General features: G+C 44.9%; 1 protein-coding gene across 1 annotated transcript in view; it reads left to right on the top strand.

Annotated features, from left to right (window-relative positions):
* The window catches only part of APBB1IP (amyloid beta precursor protein binding family B member 1 interacting protein), a 115,129-nt gene that overhangs the window by 70,829 nt on the left and 22,820 nt on the right, over nt 1-21,480 (top strand). Inside the window, exons 7-10 of the mRNA XM_014569656.4 lie at nt 946-1,067; nt 3,889-3,963; nt 8,841-8,984; nt 14,665-14,775. Coding sequence (XP_014425142.3) covers nt 946-1,067; nt 3,889-3,963; nt 8,841-8,984; nt 14,665-14,775 — 452 coding nt within the window. The remainder of the gene's footprint in view (nt 1-945; nt 1,068-3,888; nt 3,964-8,840; nt 8,985-14,664; nt 14,776-21,480) is intronic.

The following is a 21,480-nucleotide window of genomic DNA, read 5'->3' on the forward strand; positions in this document are numbered from 1 at the left end:
TATATTTTTCCATATTGTTTTTATGCTGGGATTATTGCGAGGGCTGCTGTTTTAGAAGTAATTTATAAGTTACATTAATATCTTTTAGGGCACAATTTACCCTTCTGTTGCTTACCTGTGTGGATACATTGGCTTATGTTTTCAGTGAAGCATATTACAATGCTTTAAGTTGCTAAAGAACGACTGTGTACATTCAGACAGGCTCCCCAACTGATCCTCTGTAACATCTGAAAGCATGCAGTTATTTAATCATCAGAACTGATGGTCTATATTGTGCCCTTCCTCTTGAAAGAGTGAAGAAGGGCGTGAGAAGGGTATAAAACACTAGAAAAAGCCACCAGAATATGCTTCCTTATCTCCCACAGTATGCAGTCCATGTTGTCTGAAGAATATGGTCACCAGTGGCTACTGAAAGTAGAGCAAGAGTGCTCCTGGGGAACCTGCAAAGGTGTGCTACATCCCGGCTTAGCTGCTAGGACTAAGGGTGCCATTGTGCTTCCAGTGGCAAAGCATTGGCATGACTCCATGCAGCGTTGGTTTAGAGATGTAGAAAGACAAAGGCAGCAATCAGAGCTTTGGAAACGGATAAAAGACTTGTTCAGGGCATGACCAGTTCATGCAGGCTCTGCAGGCATTAATCTACTCTCAGTTTCACAACTTCCTTCATGCCTCTTAGAGAACACTCTGCACAGAGCAGCTGTACTAACTACAGTAGCCGTGCTCTACATATGCAGCTAGCACCAACAGGATGCCAGAGTGCTACACACTACAAAGTTACCTTGCCCTTTCACACCCCACCATTTTCATGAGGCTCGGCTGCCTTGTCTGCACTGGAAGGGACAGCAGGGCTCCAAGTTTCTGAAAGAACATCAGAGAGTGGTTACATTCAGAGTCAGGACTGTCTGCTGTATGTTTATCTTACTCTGCCTTTCCTTGTCTCTCTAGAAAGGTTTTTTGAAGACCACGAAAATGTTATTGAAGTCTTATCAGACTGGACCCGGGACAGTGAAAATAAGGTTTTGTTTTTGGAAAAAAAGGAAAAATATGCTGTGTTCAAAAATCCTCAGGTAAGGTAACATGATAGTGGCAAAATATTTAAAAATATTTTAAAATGATGTGGGCTAGTTGACACGTCTGCTAGAGGTTTTACTGGCCTTAGTTCTGCCAGTTCTGAATGAAAAAAACAAATCTGTAGTTTCAGAGACAAGAAAAAAACATACAAGAAGAACTAGAGACTTTCCTTTCTAGTATATTCGTAGGCCTTGTCTGCATTGCCAAAAACGAGATTCCCTGCTGATGTAACAAAATACAGGACTATGTAGCACTTTAAAGACTAACAAGATGGTTTATTAGATGATGAGCTTTCGTGCGCCAGATTCACTTCCTGAGATCAAATAGTGGAAGAAAATAGTCACAACCATATATACCAAAGGATACAATTTAAAAAAATGAACACATATGAAAAGGACAAATCAAATTTCAGAACAGAAGGGAGGTGCGGGGGGGGGGGGAGAGGGAGAGGTAAATGTCTGTGAGCTAATGGTATTAGAGGTGATAATTGGGGAAGCTATCTTTGTAATGGGTAAGATAACGGGGTCTTTGTTGAGACCCAGGCGTAGAGTGTCGAATTTTAGCATGAATGACAGTTCAGAGGATTCCCTTTCAATAGTCCTGTATTTTGTTTCAGCTACACCAGACTAACACAGCTACATTTCTATCACCATCCTGCTGATGTAGTTTCTCTTGAGCCGCAATGGTCTCAAGTTACAGTGGGGGAGGTCTAGGTTGGATATTAGGAAAAACTATTTCACTAGGAGGCTGGTGAAGTACTGGAATGGGTTACCTAGGGAGGTGATGGAATCTCCATCCTTAGAGGTTTTTAAGTCCCAGCTTGACAAAGCCATGACTGGGTTGATTTAGTTGGGGTTGGTCTTGCGTTGGTAAGGGGGCTGGACTCAGTGACCTCCTGAGGTTTCTTCTAGCCCTAGGATTCTATCATTCTATGACTTGTTCTGCTAGATTCCCTGTATACGTTTCAAAGTTTCCCCAGTTGTGCTCAGGGGCTCTGGCCAACCCTGGTTGTATGTATGTGGACAAAATGAATTTTAGATTGAGAACCTGATATATAAACACCAATAGGCAGCTTTGGTGAAGGTTTCCTATAATGCGATTTGAAGAGCAATACTAGAATACCTGTGTCTCATACCATCTCAGTGCACTCTACAGAAAGGCTGAATAATGATGTTACCTGTTCATTTATATTTGTTGTCTTTTTTGTTCAATACCAATCCTTTGTATTTTAATCAGAATTTCTACCTGGCAAACAAAAGAAAAAGTGAAAGCAAGAGAATGAATCTCTGAGATCTCTGCTCAGAGCAGGAGGTTTCAGATTAGCAGCTGCACTGAAATGAATGTGGAACTTCACCTCATCAGATCTGTTGTTGCAGATTGTCTGCAGACTCAGGCAGTCATCACAGCATCATCTACCTTCAGGACCAGGCTTTCTTCACACCCAAGAGGGCTAGAACAACATATATTTCCAAATGAAAGCTGATAATCTAATGTAGTCATGGCACTCAAGGAGCTGTGGCCCTAGACTCATATTTTTGCCTTAATTTAGCCCTGGATTATGGACTATAATTTAGCCGTGAACTCAGGCAGCTAGTAGTCAGTCTAGTCTTTAGTACTGCTAGGAATCCTGAGTCTGTGCTCCATTTTGTTTCTGGCAGAAAGTAACTCAGTTTTGAATGTTCAAGTGTCTTTCATTAAGTTTGAGAATTGCTGGGACTGTGGCAGGAACATTGGGTGAAGAGTGGCTGATGGTGCTTTTAGGTTTGCCTGCTTGACATTGTTCATTTTATGGTCACGTTTTTTAAATAAGTGTTGCTCCTGAGGTTGCCCTGTAAAAACAAACCAACTTGAACAAGCCCTGCCCTCCCACCAAGCAGCTGCACAAAAAAGTGCTTGAGAAAGAAAATGTGGTTACATTGTCAAGCTGGATTCCACAATTGCTGCCTGTACTGCCGGGTAGCAGAAGTCTCCAATCAGCTGCTTGCAAATATGTGGCATTTGGTTGCATTGCCCTGTATCATCACAAAGTGTTCCTCCTTTAACTGGCAAATATCACCCAAAGAGTCACAAGACACAGCAGATCCATGCCACCTTGTGGCCTTGGTTGATTTCCAGCATAAATTTGCATGTAAATACTGTATGTCACTTGAATGTCAGAACACTTTAGGGCACATAAATCTCATTGAAATCAATGGAAACTGTTGGTGGATTTGGGGGAGGGGAAGAGAAAGGAGAAAAAGCCCACCACACTCTTGATGCTGGATTTAGGAGAGTAAAAATAAGGAATTCTCTAAAATCTAGAGAAATCAACAATAAAGAACTAGCACATGCACAGCTCCATTTCTGAATAAACATACACCATAAAAATTGATTGCTAGGAAATTATGCATTCTTTTCTTGGCACTACATTTTTCTTCATCATATACTAATCTTCTGCATAATCATCAGTTACAGTCTGTAACCCCCCACTCTAGAAATCTGAGATATTCAAAATGAAAAAAATATAATCAAACCCACTGACCCAGAGAAGCAGCCAAACAAAATCAAGAACTGGGTCACATTTTTTCAGCGAAGAGATGGAGAGGGAGGTTGTATGTATGTGGACAAAATGAATTTTAGATTGAGAACCTGACATATAAACATCCATAGGCAGGTTTGGTGAAGGTTTCCTATAATGAGATTTGAAGAGCAATACTAGAATACCTGTGTCTCATACCATCTCAGTGCACACTACAGAAAGGCTGAATAATGATGTGACCTGTTCATTTATATTTGTTGTCTTTTTTGTTCAATATCAATCCCTTGTATTTTAATCAGAATTTCTACCTGGCAAACAAAGGAAAAAATGAAAGCAAGGGAATGAATGAGAAAAACAAAGAGTGTCTACTGGAGGTAAGCCAGCTTGCTAAACTGATGGTGCAAATGCTCATACAGCAGAGTGCCTAAGAATTTATGTGCCCTTAGCAGCAATTCTAAGTTCTTTGCTAACGTGTAACAGGAAGTTCTATGATGTTTGATAGTATCAGCTTTGTATTTAAGGCTGTGTAAAAAACTTTTCAACTTCATTTGCTGCTTACCACTGAAAATATACTGGCTGTGTCTACATTGGCAAGATTTTGAGCAAAAGCGCCTGCTTTTGCACAAAATCTTGCCACCTGTCTACACCGGCCACGAGTATTTGCGCAAGAACACTAACATTGTAATGTCCAAAATCAGTGCTTCTTGCGCAAATACTCTTGACGCTCCCGCTCTGGGATAAGCTCTACTTGCGCAAGAAGCCAGTGTAGACAGGAAACGTTAATTTCTTGCGCAAGAAAACCCGATGGCTAAAATAGCCATCGGAGCTTTCTTGCGCAAGAGAGCGTCTACACTGGCATGGATGCTTTTGCGCAAAAGCACATTTTTTGCGTAAAAGCACATGACAGTGTAGATGCTCTCTTGCGCAAATACTTTTAACAGAAAAACTTCTCCGTTAAAAGTATTTGTGCAAAATCATGCCATTGTAGACGTAGCCACTACTGTGACTGCCTGCTAGCGAAGCTAGAGCTCTGCCACTACAGCCTGGCTGAAAAGGGCAATTAAGGCCAGCTGAGCAGGCCCATGCTTGAGGGTCTAATGGGAAATAGCTGTGGGCCTCATTAGCCAGAGGGCTAGATAAGGCAGTCAGAGGGGAAGTGGAAGGGGAGGAGTCAGACAGTGGCTGAGTGTACTCCCTGTCAGAAAGAGGCTAGCTGAGTTGGCTGCAGGAATGACAAACAATGCTCTGTATTTCCATGGGTGCTTAGCTTTTTTTACAGTGAGTAGTCCCACTGGTTTCAGTTCAGTGAAGCACCCACTTCAGGGTTTACGGGACTGGAGCCTGACCAAGGACAGTAGGAGATTAAGAGCGTTGCATTTTCCTGGTACTCCGAAAAGGCACCTGTAGTCAGGGTTCATCTAAACGGGGGTTGGGAAAAAGCCTCTCAGTGGGCTGGACCCGGCCTACCTAAGGCTTTGATCTGGCCCACGTGGCAGTTTCAAGCCCCACTTCCTACGCTGTGTCTACACAGGCAGGTTCTTGCACAAGTACAGCTGTTCTTGCACAAAAATCCACAGAGCATCCACACTGCCCGCCTGCTCTTCCGCAAGAAGATTTACAGTACAGCATGGTAAGAGAGGGCTTCTTGCGCAAGAGCTATGCTCTTGTCTAACAGGTGTAAGCTCTCTTGCGCAGGAGCTCTTGCGCAAGAGGGCAGTGTGGACGCTGGGCAGGGGTTTCTTGTGCAAGGAAGCCGTATGGCTAAAATGACCATCAGAGCTTTCTTGCGCAAGAGAGCGTCCACACTGCCATGGATGCTCTTGCACAAAAGCACACCTCGCACATGGCAGTGAGGACGTTTTCTTGAGCAAGACTTCTTGCAGAAGAACCCTTGCGCAAGATATTCTTGCGCAAGAAGCCGCTAGTTTAGACATAGACATGACGTGTTGCCTGGGTGCCAGAGATGCACAAGCCCTTTCTATTTCCACAACTGCTTCCATTTAAAGGGCTCTCACTTTCCCTGTGCCTGTCAGGCAGCATATTGCCTGACAGCTGTGGGGAAGGTGCAAGCCCTTTAAATAGAAGCCTCATTCTGCGAGGAATAACGTCTTTTGTCGACAGAGTTCTGTCGACAGAAGGTGTTATTGCATCTACACTGTCCTTTGCATCTACACTTTCATGTCAACAAAGCAGCTTACTTTGTCAACAGAACTGGATGCAGTCTAGACGCTCTTTGTTGATAGAAGCTTTGTCGACAGTATCTGTCCACAAAAACCTGTAGTCTAGACGTACTCGAAGGCTGTGTCTAGACTGCACCCCTTTTGCGAAAAAGGGATGCAGATTAGCCACGGCGCAATTGCAAATGAAGCGGGGATTTAAATCTTCCCCGCTTCATTTGCATGAACATGGCTGTCGCTTTTTTCCGGCTCGGGGCTTTGCCGGCAAAAAGCGCCAGTCTAGACGGGGATCTTTCGGAAAATAAAGCTTTTTCCAAAAGATCCCTTATGGTATGTCTACACTGCAATGTTAATTCGAACTGACTTAGTTCGAATTAGTTAATTCGAACTAAGCTAATTCGAACTAACGGATCCATACTAAAAAACTAGTTCGAATTAGCGTTTTGCTAATTCGAACTAGCATGTCCACATTAAGTGGACCCTGAACCGGGCTTAAGGATGGCCGGAAGCAGTGCCGGAAGGGCATCAGAGAAGGACTTAGAGCGTGGAGATGCTTTCTCAGGCTAGCCGAGGGCTGTGCTTAAAGGGTCCCGACCCCCACCCCGGACAGACAGTTCTCAGGGGTGCCCCGCTTGCAAAGTAGTCCTGGCTTGGAATGCCCGGACTACCCACACTGGGCACATCACACCACTCGGCCATCTGCCTGGCTGCACTTGCCGCAGGCTGCCATCTGGGGAGAGGGGATTATTGGGGGGCTGCAGGAGAGCTTCCACCCCCAGAAACCCGCAGAGCCAGCCCAGAACTCCCCATCGGGGGCTCGTGATCCATTCCTCCCTCACCTCCTTCCACTTACCCTTCTCTAGCCCCTCTTCTTGATGTACAAAATAAAGATAACGTGTCTTCCAAAATGGAATCTGTCTTTATTGAACAAAACTGGGGGAGACTGGGAAAAGGAGGTGGGACAGGGGAAGAGAGAGGCTGGGAGAGGGGAGAGCAACTAAAATGATCAGGGATTGGGAACAGGTCCCATATGAAGAGAGGCTAAAGAGACTGGGACTTTTCAGCTTAGAAAAGAAGAGACGGAGGGGGGACAGGATAGAGGTCTCTAAAAGCAGGGGTGGGGTGGAGAGGGTGCATCAAGAAAAGTTCTTCATTAGTTCCCATAATAGAAGGACTAGAGGACACCAAAGGAAAGGAATGGGTAGCAGGCTTCAAACTAGTAACAGAAAGTTGTTCTTCACAAAGCAAAGAGTCAACCTGTGGAACTCCTTGCTGCAGGAGGCTGTGAAGGCTACAACTAGAACAGAGTTTAAAGGGAAGTGAGATCAGGTCATGGAGGCTGTGTCCATGGAGTGGTATTAGCCAGGGGGTAGGACTGGTGTCCCTGCCCAAGGTTTGTGGAAGGCTGGAGAGGGATGGCACGAGACAAATGGCTTGGTCACTGTCTTCGGTCCATCCCCTCTAGGGTCCCTAGGGTTGGCCGCTGTCGGCAGACAGGCTATTGTGCTAGATGGACTTTTGGTCTGACCCAGGACGGCCATTGTAAGCTCAGGGCCGGGGGTCTCAGTGGACCCCCTTGATTCTCTTGCACACCTGCTCCTGGGTGGCCGGGGTGGCAGCTCTCCTGCCCTAGATGGCCACTTTCCTGTGCCTAGTGCGGAGATCGTGGACAAGGTCCACAATGTCTGCACTAGACCAGGCGGGTGCCCGCCTCTTGCGGTCCCGGGCAAGCTCCCGGGAGCCGCCAGCCTGGTCCCGGGAAGAGGGGGAGGGCATCGGGTGGGTGGCTCGATCCGTGCCAGGTGCAGGGTCTGCTGGCTGGGTGCTGGCAGGCTTGCACCTGGCAAGGGCACCGTAGCCAGCCCGTGCCCCTTTAAGGGGTCCGGGGTTGGGAGGGAGGCAGAAGAGTTTCCCTGGTGTTGGCCAGAGTGGCCACCAGGGAAACCTGGGGAGGGCTAGCCTCCCACTAGTTCGAATTAAGGGGCTACACACCCCTTAATTCGAACTAGCTAGTTCGAATTAGGCTTAATCCTCGTAAAATGAGGTTTTCCTAGTTCGAACTAAGTGCTCCGTTAGTTCGAATTAAATTCAAACTAACGGAGCGCTAGTGTAGCGCCTATGAAAGTTAATTCGAACTAACGTCTGTTAGTTCGAACTAACTTTGTAGTGTAGGCATACCCTTATTCCTCTTAAAATCAGGAATAAGGGATCTTTCGGAAAAGGCTTTATTTTCCGAAAGATCCCCGTCTACACTGGCGCTTTTTGCCGGCAAAGCCCCGAGCCGGAAAAAAGCAGCAGCCATGTTCATGCAAATGAAGCGGGGAAGATTTAAATCCCCGCTTCATTTGCAATTGTGCTGTGGCTAATCTGCATCCCTTTTCCGCAAAAGGGGTGCAGTCTAGACACAGCCGAGAGCTACGTCTACACTGGCATCCTTTTCCGGAAATGCTTAAAACGGAACAGTTTTCCGTTATAAGTATTTCCGGAAAAAGCGCGTCTACATTGGCAGGATGCTTTTCCGGAAAAGCACTTTTTCCGGAAAAGCGTCCATGCCAATGTAGACGCGCTTTTCCGAAAAAAAGCCCCGATTGTTATTTTCGCGATCGGGGCTTTTTTGCGGAAAAAAAATCGGTGCTATCTACACTGGCCCTTTTCCGGAACAGTTTTCCGGAAAAGGACTTTTGCCCGAACGGGAGCAGCATAGTTTTTCCGGAAAAGCACTGATGATTTTACAGTAGATTGTCAGTGCTTTTCCGGAAATTCAAGGGGCCAGTGTAGACAGCTGGCAAGTTATTCCGGAAAAGCGGCTGATTTTCCGGAATAAGTGGCTCATGTAGACACAGCCCATGTGTTTAGTCAGGGGTGTAAGAGAAGAGAATGAGTGAAGTGTATGTGGGCCCTCAACTCTCAGGATACTTTCCCAGAGCATTTGCGTGGTTGACTCTGCTTCATAACTGGGGGCCCCATCTTTATATATTTAAATGTTTGGTCTCTTTTCAAGTGAACAGTTTGCTGTTTATTAATATGGATATTTAAGTTTATTTATTTCGTGTAATCCAATTCTTGCTGCACAGGAAAGCTTCTGTGGGACATCTGTCATTGTGCCAGAACTTGAAGGGGCCCTTTATTTGAAGGAGGATGGAAAAAAGTCCTGGAAGAGGCGCTATTTTCTTCTACGAGCTTCTGGAATTTATTACGTCCCCAAAGGAAAAACCAAGGTCAGGAAATCAAAGACATCATGTTAGCAGTAAAGCAATTCATGAAGGTGAAAGTAAAAAGCTCCTGAAGTGACATTTTTTAGAACAATGGCTGGTGCATCTGAGACAGATTTTCCTTTGACTGTGACACTTGTGCAAATATTAAGATGTAGTCACAGGAATCCTGTAGAGTTCTCCCCATTTTTGTTTCTGCAAATAGGTAAAAACATTGTGTGAAATCTTGCCCCTCTTGAAGTCAGCGCAGGGGAAAAAACCCAATGTTCTTCAGCTGGCATTTTGCTACCAATAATGCCTCTACTTCAGATCTGGTTCCTTGTGGTAGGGAATTTAAGAAACTTGCAAACAGTCTGACTCTGTAAAGCAAAATGGAAGTACAGAAAACCTGATCTTGTTTATAACATGACTCCGTTGAAAGTTATAGTCCAGTTTTTATAGTCTGTTTGTAATCAACTTTCCGTGCTAACAGATGCTGCAGAGAAGTGTTCTGAAGTCCTTGTGGTGTTATATGCCAAACATTTTTCCTGAAGTGATCTTTGCCTAGAGAATATGTTGTGCCTTTTCAACTTTTTAAGGCTGCCCTGTGTAGAACAAGAGGTGAGACAGAGGCATTCAGGTTGACAGAATCCAGTACAGTGACATTTACCATTACCTGGCATTGAAAGAGTTTGAACTGCCAACCTGCAGTAGATAAGCAAAGGAGGCTGAAGTGCACTGAAGGTGGCTCATTGCCTCCCATTTCTAGAGTGACATCCTTGGACCTGACTCTTGGGTACTGGAAGCTATTGTCAGTTTTATATTCTGACAAGTGCTGCCGCTTATGGCTCTTAATGCTTCAGAAGCCTGTGCCAGTGACTAAGCCCATGCACAGAGTTAATGATGCATACCAAATAATGGGTCTTAATTCTTTTGTCATTCCCTGAATAAATCACAATGAAAGAAATAATCAGTTTAAAAAATAAGAAACAAGTCTGCCACTGGCTGGTAGAGGCATGCAATGTCACTTCTCAGATGACGTAGATAGAAACCAGGAAGGACCAAGGAGGACCCAAAGCCAGGCAAAATGCATCATAAAGTAGGAGACTGCTCTGCTTGCACTGCAATTTGTAGAATGGCTGTGTCTGGTCCTCCGGACTTTCCATTCCTCAATGAATCTCTCATCCATACAGCACTCTTACCAAAGACTAGAACTGTGATGCTTAGAAGGATTTTCTCCAACCACAATGCAGATTAGTGAAATACAGGCAGTCCCCGACTTACGCGGATCCGACTTATGTCGGATCCGCACTTACGAACGGAGCTTTCTCGCCCCGGAAGTCGGGGCGAGAAAGCCCCATTCGTAAGCTGCTCAGGTGCCCCTGGTCTGCTGGAGACCGTCTCCAGCAGACCAGGGGCACCGGGCGGGTTCCCGCGCTTCTGAGGCTTTGCCAGAGCAAAGCCTCAGAAGCGCGGGAACCGCTGCTGCTGCCCCTTGAGACCCGGTGCATGTGGTCTGCTGGGGACGGTCCCCAGCAGACCACAGGCACCCGGACTGAAGCCGCAGCCGCGGGGGGGTCCCGCGCCTCTGAGGCTTTGCCAGAGCAAAGCCTCAGAGGCGCGGGGAACCGCCGCTGCTGCCGCTTTGACTGAAGCGGCAGCAGCGGCGGTTCCCCGCGCCTCTGAGGCTTTGCTCTGGCAAAGCCTCAGAGGCGCGGGACCACCCCGCGGCTGCGGCTTCAGTCCGGGAGCCTGTGGTCTGCTGGGGACGGTCCCCAGCAGACCACAGGCACCCAGACTGGAGCGGCAGCAGCGGCGGTTCCCCGCGCCTCTGAGGCTTTGCTCTAGCAAAGCCTCAGAGGCGCGGGACCCCCCGCGGCTGCGGCTTCAGTCCGGGTGCCTGTGGTCTGCTGGGGGCCGTCCCCAGCAGACCACAGGCACCCAGACTGAAGCCGCAGCCGTGGCGGGGTCCCTCGCCTCTGAGGCTTTGCCAGAGCAAAGCCTCAGAGGCGCGGCACCCTGCTGCCGCTGCGGCTCTGCTCCCCGTGTCCCTGGTCTGCTGGGGGGGGGGGGGGGGCGCAGCTAGTGTGCTCCCCCCCCCCCCAGCAGACCAGGCTTTTGTTTTGGACTCTGGGGCAGAGCAGCTGGGGCGCTGCCGATTGGTCCTGCAGCGCCCGTGGGCACTACTGGACCAACCCGGCAGCACCCCAGCTGCTCTGCCCCAGGTCCTGATTCAGCCGCTGCTGGTCAGTTTCAGCAGCGGCTGAATCAGGACGTCTGGGGCAGAGCAGATGGGGTGCTGCTGGGTTGGTCCAGTAGCACCCCAGCTGCTCTGCCCCAGGCGTCCCCAAGTCAGCTTCTGCTGAAACTGACCAGCGCTGACTACAGGAAGCCCGAGGCAGAGTTGCTCTGCCCCGGGCTTCCTGGAATCAGCTGCTGATCAGTTTCAGCAGCAGCTGACTTGGGGACGCCTGGGGTTCTTAAGTTGATTCTGTATGTAAGTCAGAACTGGCGGTCAGTTTCAGCAGTGTCTGAATCTGGACGCCAGTTCCGACTTACATACAGATTCAACTTAAGAACAAACCTACAGTCCCTATCTTGTACGTAACTCGGGGACTGCCTGTACTCATTCCAAGAATGACAGTCTATGAATTTGGTCTCATTTGTACTAGCAAAATGTAAATAAAGAAAATCTGATATACTGTACCTTGGGCTATGTTTTACAAAATAAAATTACAATTTATATTGATTATTTAAAACATATCTAGGCCTGTGAAAAGAAGCATGTAGTTAACTTGCATACCCTGATACTTATGTGTATGCTTATTTTGTGAGTGCAAGTCTGGCACTAGAACTTGGAGAAAGTGTCCTTAACTGTAATTGTTTCACTATTTCCATACCAGCCATTGCTTTAAACCATTAGTCCACCTAAGAATTCTCCATCCCACAAACTGATATTAACAGAAAATCCAAGAAGCTAGCTGTACCAAACAAACCAATTACTTGTTTAAAACTTTTTTCTTTAAAGTATGCAGACATGTTTTGGCTGGTCATGCACTAGAAATAACATGGCTTTGCAAAAATGACTTGTACATGACAATGACAATGACAATGACACTTCCCTTACTTATCTGTGATGATAGATTAGGGTTGGAACAGCCTTCAGAAGGTCATCTAGTCCAACTTCCTGCTCAAAGCAGGACCGACCCCAACTAAATAATTTCAGTGAAAGCTTTGTCAGCCTGGCCTTGAAAACCTCTAAGGATGGAGATTCCACATGCTCCCAGGAAACCCATTCCAGTGCTTCATCCCTCTCCCCCAGTGAAGTAGTTTTTCCTAATATCCAACTTAGACCATCCCCACTGCAACTTGAGACCATTGCTCCTTGTTCTGCCATCCATCACTACTGAGAACAGCCTCTCTCCATCCTCTCTGGAACCTTCCTTCAGGCAGTTGGAGACTGCTCTCAAATCCCCCCCACTCATTCTTTTCTTCTGCAGACTAAATAAACCTAGTTCCCTGAGCCTCTTCTCATAAGTCATGCACCCTAGCACCCTAATCATTTTTGTTGCCCTCTGCTGGATTTGCTCCAGTTTTTTCTCATCCTTTTTGTAATGAGGGCTGAAAGCTGGACACAATACTTCAGATATGGCCTCCACCAATGCTGTACGGAGGGGAATAATCACATCCCTCGATCTGCTGGCAATGCTCCTACAATAAAGCTCATTATGCTATTTGCCCTGTTAGCAACAAGGGCATACTGTTGACTCATATCCACCTCCAGCTTGTTGAATATTTCCCTTTAAATAACTGTCTGGATTGCACTCAACCATGACTTTTTTCTTAAGAAAAATTTGAAAAATAATGAATAGTCTAGTAGCACATAAAAGACTAACAAAACATGTAGATGGTATCATGAGCTTTCATGGGCACAACTCCACGAAATAAGGGTGGGGCAACGCCCAGAAAAGTCGTTAGAATGATAAACAACAATGAAAACAATCTCCAGATAAACATATTGCAAAGTGACTTATTACAACATGATGCAGCAAAATCCATAGATTTGCATGAGAAGAGATTCCTGTACAGATCCAGTACAAAACAGATCCACTATAAAATAGTCTAAAATTAAATTAACTATTACTATTACATATTCTGCCATAATACAAAAACAAATCTTACACTCTTAAATTAAAGAACAAAACAATCCTAAGTGTAAAAAAGTGAGAATAGTGAGTCACAAGGACCATTGTCTATTCCTGCCTAAACATTAATAACAAACATAAACAGCCTGCTTAATTCATCTTTACCAACAGGACTAGGCCATTCCTTTCTACTAGTCAGGCCATGTCTAGTATTCCAGGAATAATATCCCGGAAAAACTCTGCCGTGTCCAGGGAATGCGTTTGCTCTTCTGCTTTTTTTTTTTTTTTTTTTTTGCGGAAGAGCAGATGTGCACTCTTTTGGAAGCCCTGTCTTCCTCTTCCCACAAGGAAAGAAGGGCTCTTCTGAAAGAGGAGACTTTTCCGAAATTTGGCCCAGTGTAGACAGGCCAAATTTCGGAAAAGCCTCTTCTGAAAAAAACTATTGGAAAAAGGTACGCAAATTGCGCTCCACAATTTGCGTACCTTTTTCCAATAGATCATTGCAGTGTAGACAGCCTCAGAAAGGAGTGGCTGGCAAGTTACAGAGGCACATTACATTGCATAGGGTTACATTTTAGCCATGTGGCTACAGATATGGAGAGAGTTATAATTAATGCAAAGGTGGTCCAAAGAGCAGGATTCATGCTATTATCTCATCTTGTCTGGAATTTTGATGGAGCAGTGTCCATAAATGCACTATCAGTGAGAATAAAATAAATCCAAAAAGTATCTTAATGAGAGTATAACAACAAGCAAGAATGTTACACTAAAAGATGACCACCCCCCCAACCCTGAGGAGAAAAACTCTTTGAGGTGTCCATCAATTTAGTAAGTAACTGGACATATTCAGAAAGATAGAACTGCTTTTGCATTAACATGTATGAAGCTTATACATTGTACTCAGAAATCCTTAGCACAGCCTGCTAACAAACACCTTGTTGCCATAGCAACACAGTAAGAACAAATAATAGGTAACTTGCAGTGGTAGACAGAAAGGTGCCAGTGCATGGAGATGAGGTGGGAGGGGGGCTGAAATGGTCTTTTTAAAGTAAATTTTGAAGCAGAAACAAATGAAATGTGGCTCATTTACTTGTGTGTAAATTTACACACACAGATTGTACAGTGTAAAGGAAAGGCAGCTGCTTAGAACAAAAACTATTTAGATTTTAGCCTCATTTCCCACTTAGAACAGCAGGAGCATGATTGCAAGGACTACATCTCTTAAAATCAATTAAAGCTTTTTTTCCTACTAGGCACCATTATTCAGTAAGAGTCACAGGTTACTTGGAAACAGATGACTTGGAAACAGAACAAGGGATTAAAAGCATAGCGAAACTCAGATTTATGTGGAATATAGTGACTCTAAAGGTGTATTAACCTTTCCCTATTTATCGTAAAGGTTACTACAGTTTAAGAGCAACTCAAATACTTATTCTCTCCAGTTTGATAAAATCCACAACAATTATAAGGAGATTCAGCATCAAAGCAGTTTGGGAAAAGATCCTTGAATGTGTGTGGCATCATAATTCCTTGTAACAGAATGTTTGGTCTCCATTTTTTAGACATCCCGGGATTTGGCTTGCTTTATACAGTTCGAGAATGTGAATGTTTATTATGGTATTCAGTACAAACTGAAATTCAAGGCACCTACAGATTACTGCTTTGTCTTAAAGGTATGTACAAGAGAAGTCTTTTATGCTAATGTGTGCTCTAACTGCTGCCATATAGAGATATGGTAAAGACCTGATCTTGTAAGGTGCAGAGTGCTTCCTGCGAAGTTATTGCATACCCTCAACTCCTAGTCACTTTGGACCTATTCAGCAACATACCGTTAGGATGTATGTAACTTTAAGCACATAAGTAGTTGCCCCGAGTACCTTGTTGAATTGGGGTGCGAAGATGATGCTTAACATCTTGCAGGAATAGGCCCATCACATGTCATGCCTTAAAACACCATTCTGTGAGGCAGGAGAAGAGCATGATGGGTCAGACCCACTCGTGTAACTACTATAGTCCAGTTGTCGGAGAAAGTATTGGATCTCCCCTTATTGCTTCTCTAAGTGAGGAAATGAGGGACTCCAAGCTTCTGTCCCTCTCAGGGAGATAAGGAGATGCCCCATTGCCACTGTATTCCAAATGGAGAGGTGAGCTCCTAGCGCAGGGCCAGAACTAGGGTTGCCAGGTGTCTGGTATTGACCCAGTACTTTTTCCAGTCACTTCAGGGTTGCATTAAACAGTCCAGAGCACTGAGGAAGCTATTCCTTTCAGTGACATTTTTTCCAGTTGAACTGTTCAGATTCCTCAGGAGATAATGAATGGAAAAGCTAGTTGACTAGTATCTTAGAGGTTTCTCAAGCAGGATGATTCAGAAAGCATCTGAGGTGATGGAACAAACAGCTACTGCCTAATGCCCACTACTGTTAGATAGAAACAAGCCCAGCTGGAGCTAACTGAAAGGAGCTCAGGTGGCTAATCAGCATCTACCAGAAAGCTAAAGTCACATTTAGCTGCCCCTATCAATTCCTGAGCAGTAAACTGAAACTAATGTCTTTTGGAACCCTAGGAAGGCAGTGCAGTTTAGGGAAAGGGCTCTGGCCTAGACTTGTGGATAGTCAAAGTGTAAGTGTCCTTAAGCATTTGAAGAACCATAAATCTTGAAAGATTTTTCTCCCCTCTTACCCACTTGGCCTATGCTAGGCCATAACCCTCAATAAAATGAGACTAACCACTGGAACAGGCCTTTTATGTGTGAATCAGGCCTCCGATCAGGCCTTGGTTCCTTAAAGAAAGAGTTACACACAAGAAAAATAACAAAACCTAATAAAAATAAAGCTTCAGAAGAAAGCAAGCCCTTTCAGGGGCTGCATGTCAAAGGCTATGTCAAGACTACAAAGAAAAGTCAGAAAAAGATACGCAATTTGCGAACCGCAATTTGCTTATCTTTTTCTGCTTTTCTTTTGAAAGAGGCTTTTGCAAAATGTGGCACCTCTGTACAGTGCCACATTTTGGAAAAACCTCCTTTTTCAACACATTTCTTCTTCCTCATAAAACGAGGTTTACAGGGATGGCAAAAGAGCGTGTCCGCTTTTCCAAATTTTTTTTTGGAAAAGCAGACATGTTCCTTGGACATGGCATAGCTTTTCTGGGATATATCCTGGAAAAGAGCTGCAGTTTAGATGTAGCCTAAGCATGCAGTTAATTCCATCTTCTTCAACTAACCATTACTTAACACTGGCCAAAATTTAAAGGGCATCACCCTTTATCTTAATAGCAGACCTTTTCCCTTTTGAGGCCAAATAGGGGCATTGCACCCTTCAGTTCTATTCCTCATTTTATACCAAAGATGGGGTGCTGGTATTATGAGCCCTTCTCCAAACAAACCAGCATTAATGCAGTCTCTGGCCACTCATGCATATGACAGAACACTAAGGGTATGTCTAGACTACATGGCTTCGTCGACGGAGCCATGTAGATGAGTTTACTAGACATAGGAAAATGAAGCGGTGATTTAAATAATCGCTGTTTCATTTACATCAAAATGGCCGCCGCGCTTTGCCGATCAGCTATTTGGCGGCACAGCGGGGCAGTCTGGATGCGCCGCGGTCAACAAGGGTATGCCTCATGAAATGAGGTTTACCGGAGTGGTCGACAAAGGTTTCCCTTGTCGACCGGGGTACGTCCAGACCGCCCCGTTGTGCCACCAAACAGCTGATCGGCACAGTGCGGTGGCCATTTTGATGTAAATGAAGTGGTGATTATTTACATCGCCACTTCATTTTCCTATGTCTAGTAAACTCATCTACATGGCTCCGTCGACGGAGCCATGTAGTCTAGACATATACTAATAGTACAGTCCTACAAAACTCTCCTGATCTCTGATACAGACAAGAGAAAAGTGATGCATTTGGAAACACTTCACTGATATTTGTAGCCACACAAGGATACCACTGCTGAAAGAAATAACTTGTAGTATCCTAGCTTTTCAAAGCACCCGCTTTTGTTGACAGGTCTGACTACTGAAATGAAGGAAAGGCAAAAGCTTGTGCTCATATTTCTCCAGGAGTCCATTTTCAGCAACCACTAGAAGAAATTACCTCTTACATCAGTAGTGAGTGTACAAGCTGAGAGTGTCCAGCACCATGTAGAATAGCACCTATACAATATAAACATAAAGCCGCTGTCCCTGAAATGTGGCTCTCGTATTAGAGATTGCATTGGGATCATCAGCATTCATTTCATACCTTTAGGTTGAAACCCTTCCAAAACCAGAGGCGCTCACGTTTACAAAAGGGGCAGTTCATCTCCTTGGTGAAATTTAACAGAAACCTTGATTAGTGTTTATTGTGTGTGAGAGAGAGGATATTCACCAGTTCCCAAGCTGGTTATCTCATGCCATGATGAAAAATCCTTTAAAGCAAACAAATAGCAAGGTAATCTATATGCAAATTGACTGGTTTAGTCAGTCTGAAGTGTCTGATACTGAGTGAATTTAATTATGGTTTATTGGTGCTGGTTTTGCTTGAGTAATCTGAAGCTAATGGTGCATAATACTGACTTAATCTAGGATGAAACAAAATGGTTTCCTGGGGATAAACTGAGACAAGGGCATCATCATACTTCATTTCTGAAGCTGGGTACATTTTCCTTTGTAGCCCATCTAGCAAAGCAATTTGCGTACCTTTTTCCAATTGTTTTTTTGGAAGAGGCTTTTCCGAAATTTGGCCCGTCTACACTAGGCCAAATTTTGGAAAAACCTCCTCTTTTGGAAGAACAAGAAGACAGGGCTCCTGAAAGAGCGCATCTGCTCTTCTGCAAAAAGTGTCAGAGGAGCAGACGCGTTCCTTGGACGTGGCAGAGTTGTGGGTCAATGCTCAGTTAACACTTTGCAGTAGTATTGTGTGAGTAAGTAATGTTACACATTTTTGAGCAAGGAAATTAATGAGATGCCTGAATATCAAGGGTGGAATTTCTGGAGAGTGGGGTCAGAGCAGCCACACGCTCCAGGAGGATCCCATTCCTCAGACGCTAAGAGAGTGAGGGTAAAGTACTTGCATTCCGTGCATGCCTCTCACACTTGGCTAGACCAGGGCAGTGCAAGAATTTTGGGACGGGTACAGTAGCTCAGAAACAACCCCAGACGTAAGCCAAATGTCCCATTCCAGAAAGGAGGGACTGGAGCCTGGCTCTGAGGGGCCAGAGGAAAGTAGCACAATGGAGACAGGGACCAGGGGGAACAGACTTACCCCTAATACATAATGGACCTCAGGTTGGGAAAAGCAGCAGAGACTGTGTCCTCTTGAGAGTTCAATTTATAACTGTGTTGATATGTGGTTTGATTATGACATGGTGAGCAGCATGGTGGGATCATTTTGAGACCCCCACATTTTAAAAGGACTCCAGTCGTGGGCTGTAAGTAACCCTAGTTTTGAGCAATTCGCCCTGAAAAGACACTCTCAGTGGTGCCCAGACCCGACTGGAATATTACAGTGGCGTAGTCATGCTAGGATCCACAGAACCAGATCAGTTGGGCTTTGGACCAAGACCCCACACTATTCTAAATTTGATTTTGGCATCGAGAGTTTGGTTGACTAAAGAGCAGCTGCACTGAGCCAGCTACAGTATGAGGGTCTTTGTAAAAAAGCCCTGCAAAACTTGTGCTCTGAAAGAGGGAAAAAAGCTTTTGGAAGAAAGCTTCTAGGGTGTGTCTAGACTACATGCCTACCTCAATGGAGGCATGTAGATTAGACAGATAGGCAAAGGGAAATGAAGCCACGATTTAAATAATCACGGCTTCATTTAAATTTACATAGCTGCCGCGCTGAGCCGACAAACAGCTCGGCTCCGCGCGCTAGTCTGGACGCACCGCGCTGACCTGAAAGCCTTTTATCGACATCCCCCTTATGCCTTGTAGGATGAGGTTTACAGGGGATGTCGATAAAAGGCTTTCATTTCAACAGGGGAGCGTCCAGACTAGTGCCCAGAGCTGACAAACAGCTGATCGGCTGTTTGTCGGCTCAGCGCGGCAGCCATGTAAATTTAAATGAAGCCGCGATTATTTTAATCACGGCTTCATTTCCCTTTTTCGAATACACAAATCTACATGCCTCCGTCAACGGAGGCATGTAGTTTAGACGTACCCCTAATGAGAACTGAGATCTTTGTTACTGGCCAGAGATGCTGCAGAAGAATGAGAGTGCAAGATCCAGTGAGAAGACTGCAACTTAAATATAAAGAAGAGATTGAAGAGTTTCATCAGCTATCCAAGCTGAGAAGGGCTAAGGCAGACAGAGAACATGCAGAGAGAATGGCAAAAATAGAGACAGGGAATCTTCTCCAGGAGTGGAGGGAAAAAATGAGCTCTCCCAAAATAGATCCTCTGGGTTCATCATAACGTGTGAGTAGGAAAAAGTTTAGGTAGTCCGTAAGGTTTATTGTTTTCATTGTTTGGGGTTTGGAAATTATGTCTGAACTGGTTAATTGTTTGGGTTTTTTTCCCCTCTCTGTAACCAAGAAGTAATCCCAGGGAGAATCCCTGAGCTTTGGTTCAATTCAGGGCTTTTAAGACCAATCCATTTAGGATGCTTGCAACGATAGTCTTGTTTTAATAATAAAAGTGGGGTTGGTTTTTTTGTTAATTGGTACTGGCTGATGTTTTGTGTTCTTAAACTTACATGCCTGGCTGCAGACAGGTTACCAGACAGAGAGCACAGGTTCATTGTTCTCTGCAAGGGTGTTATTTTTTATTTTTCCCAGCTCCGTGGGGAAATGAGGTTGGGTGATTCCAAGTGATTTCTTCCCTGGAAAAGGAAATTTGTACACTTCGTGGTGGCTGTACCAATGGATTTCAGGAGAAACTGAAATCAGGAAAACTTTTTTTGTCTCTGGTTACTGCAGAGACAGGATCTGACAGTGTGTTTTTATTTTGCTAGCTGGCCCCCATTACCTACACTCGAAGTGCCAAGTTGGGGAATTCAGCCATGTGTGAGAGGCATGCATGGAATGCAAGTACTTTCCCCTCACTCCCTTAGCATCTGGGGAACAGGATGAAAAGCAAGCAGTGTCCCAGGGCACATGGCTGCTGCCTCTCCTCTCCCCCGCCCCTCCCAAAATTCCACCCTTGCTGAACATGTATTGTTTACTTTTCATTTTCACAGTTGGAAGGTGAAATAAGATAATATGTTCTTGAGATACTCTCAATCACCTGCGCTTTAGTCTTGTTTTGGCACAAACCATAGAAACCACATCTTTCAGTTTCTATTTCATTGCAAGCTTTCAGTATCTTCTTGTTTTCTTTAGGTGCAGGGTTTACTTTATTCTCTAAATTCATCTCTGCACAAAGTATTTGGTTTTGTTAGACTTCTTGAAAAATAATGTCTTTGTACTCATGTTTTATTGTTCTTTATCTGTAAAAATAATGCCTTGGAAGGACACAGTGTGCCATAGGTGTTGATTCCTTCCGTGTTCCAGGGCTGGAAAAATAAAAGGGGTGCCCAACAACCACTGGCAGCCCTGCAGATGAGCTTCTCTCTTCCTGCCTTATTACCCTCTGCTAATCAGGTCCTCCCCCTCCACTCCCACCACCTCCTACCCACTGCTGATCAGCAGTGAGGTGCTGAGGGTGTGGAGGAGCAGGGACAGAAAAAGGCAAGGGAGTGGGTAGAGTAGGGTATGGGGAAAAGTTGAGGATGAGGTAGGAACTTGGAGTAAGGGGTGGAGTGGGGGGCATGACCTGGAGTAGAGTGGGGCTCAAGCACCTGCCTGGGAACTGGGGAAATCGGTGTGTTACCTGACCCTTGGAAAGAAGCCAGAGGGTTAGAGTGGAGTACTGAGGGTCAGGGCCTGAGTTCTTTTATTCCTGACCCTTTTATGGGTTTTCTGGCAAGTCTCTCAGGGTACGTCTGTACAGCAGGGCTAAACTCAAAATAAGCTACACAACTTGAGCTACGCTCATTGCACTTATTTCGAAATAGAGCACTCTTCCTCCGACTTCCCTTACTCATACAATGAGGGATATAGGAGTTGGACTAAGCAGTCCTTCAGCTCAACAATATTTCGACATTATGTCGAAAGAACTGCTTGTGTGTAGACATGGACTATGTAACTTCGGAATAACATCCGTTATTCTGAAGTAACGCTGCTATATAGGCGTACCTCAAAGGCCTAATTTTCAGAAGGGATGAGAACCTGCAGCTCTCTGATTTCATATAGAATTTTAACACTTTTGAAAATCAAGCCCTTAACACCATCTGCAAAATGGTGGTACTACTTCCAATTTATACTACTATTTATAATACTACTTCCAATTTATACTACTATTTATAATACTACTTCCAATTTACGGAAGGAAAGTGCTATTGAAATACAGTGCATTTGAATAT

This window comes from Pelodiscus sinensis, chromosome 2, assembly GCF_052426305.1.
Source record: "Pelodiscus sinensis isolate ZL-2025 chromosome 2, ASM5242630v1, whole genome shotgun sequence".
Classification (NCBI taxonomy): domain Eukaryota; kingdom Metazoa; phylum Chordata; order Testudines; family Trionychidae; genus Pelodiscus; species Pelodiscus sinensis.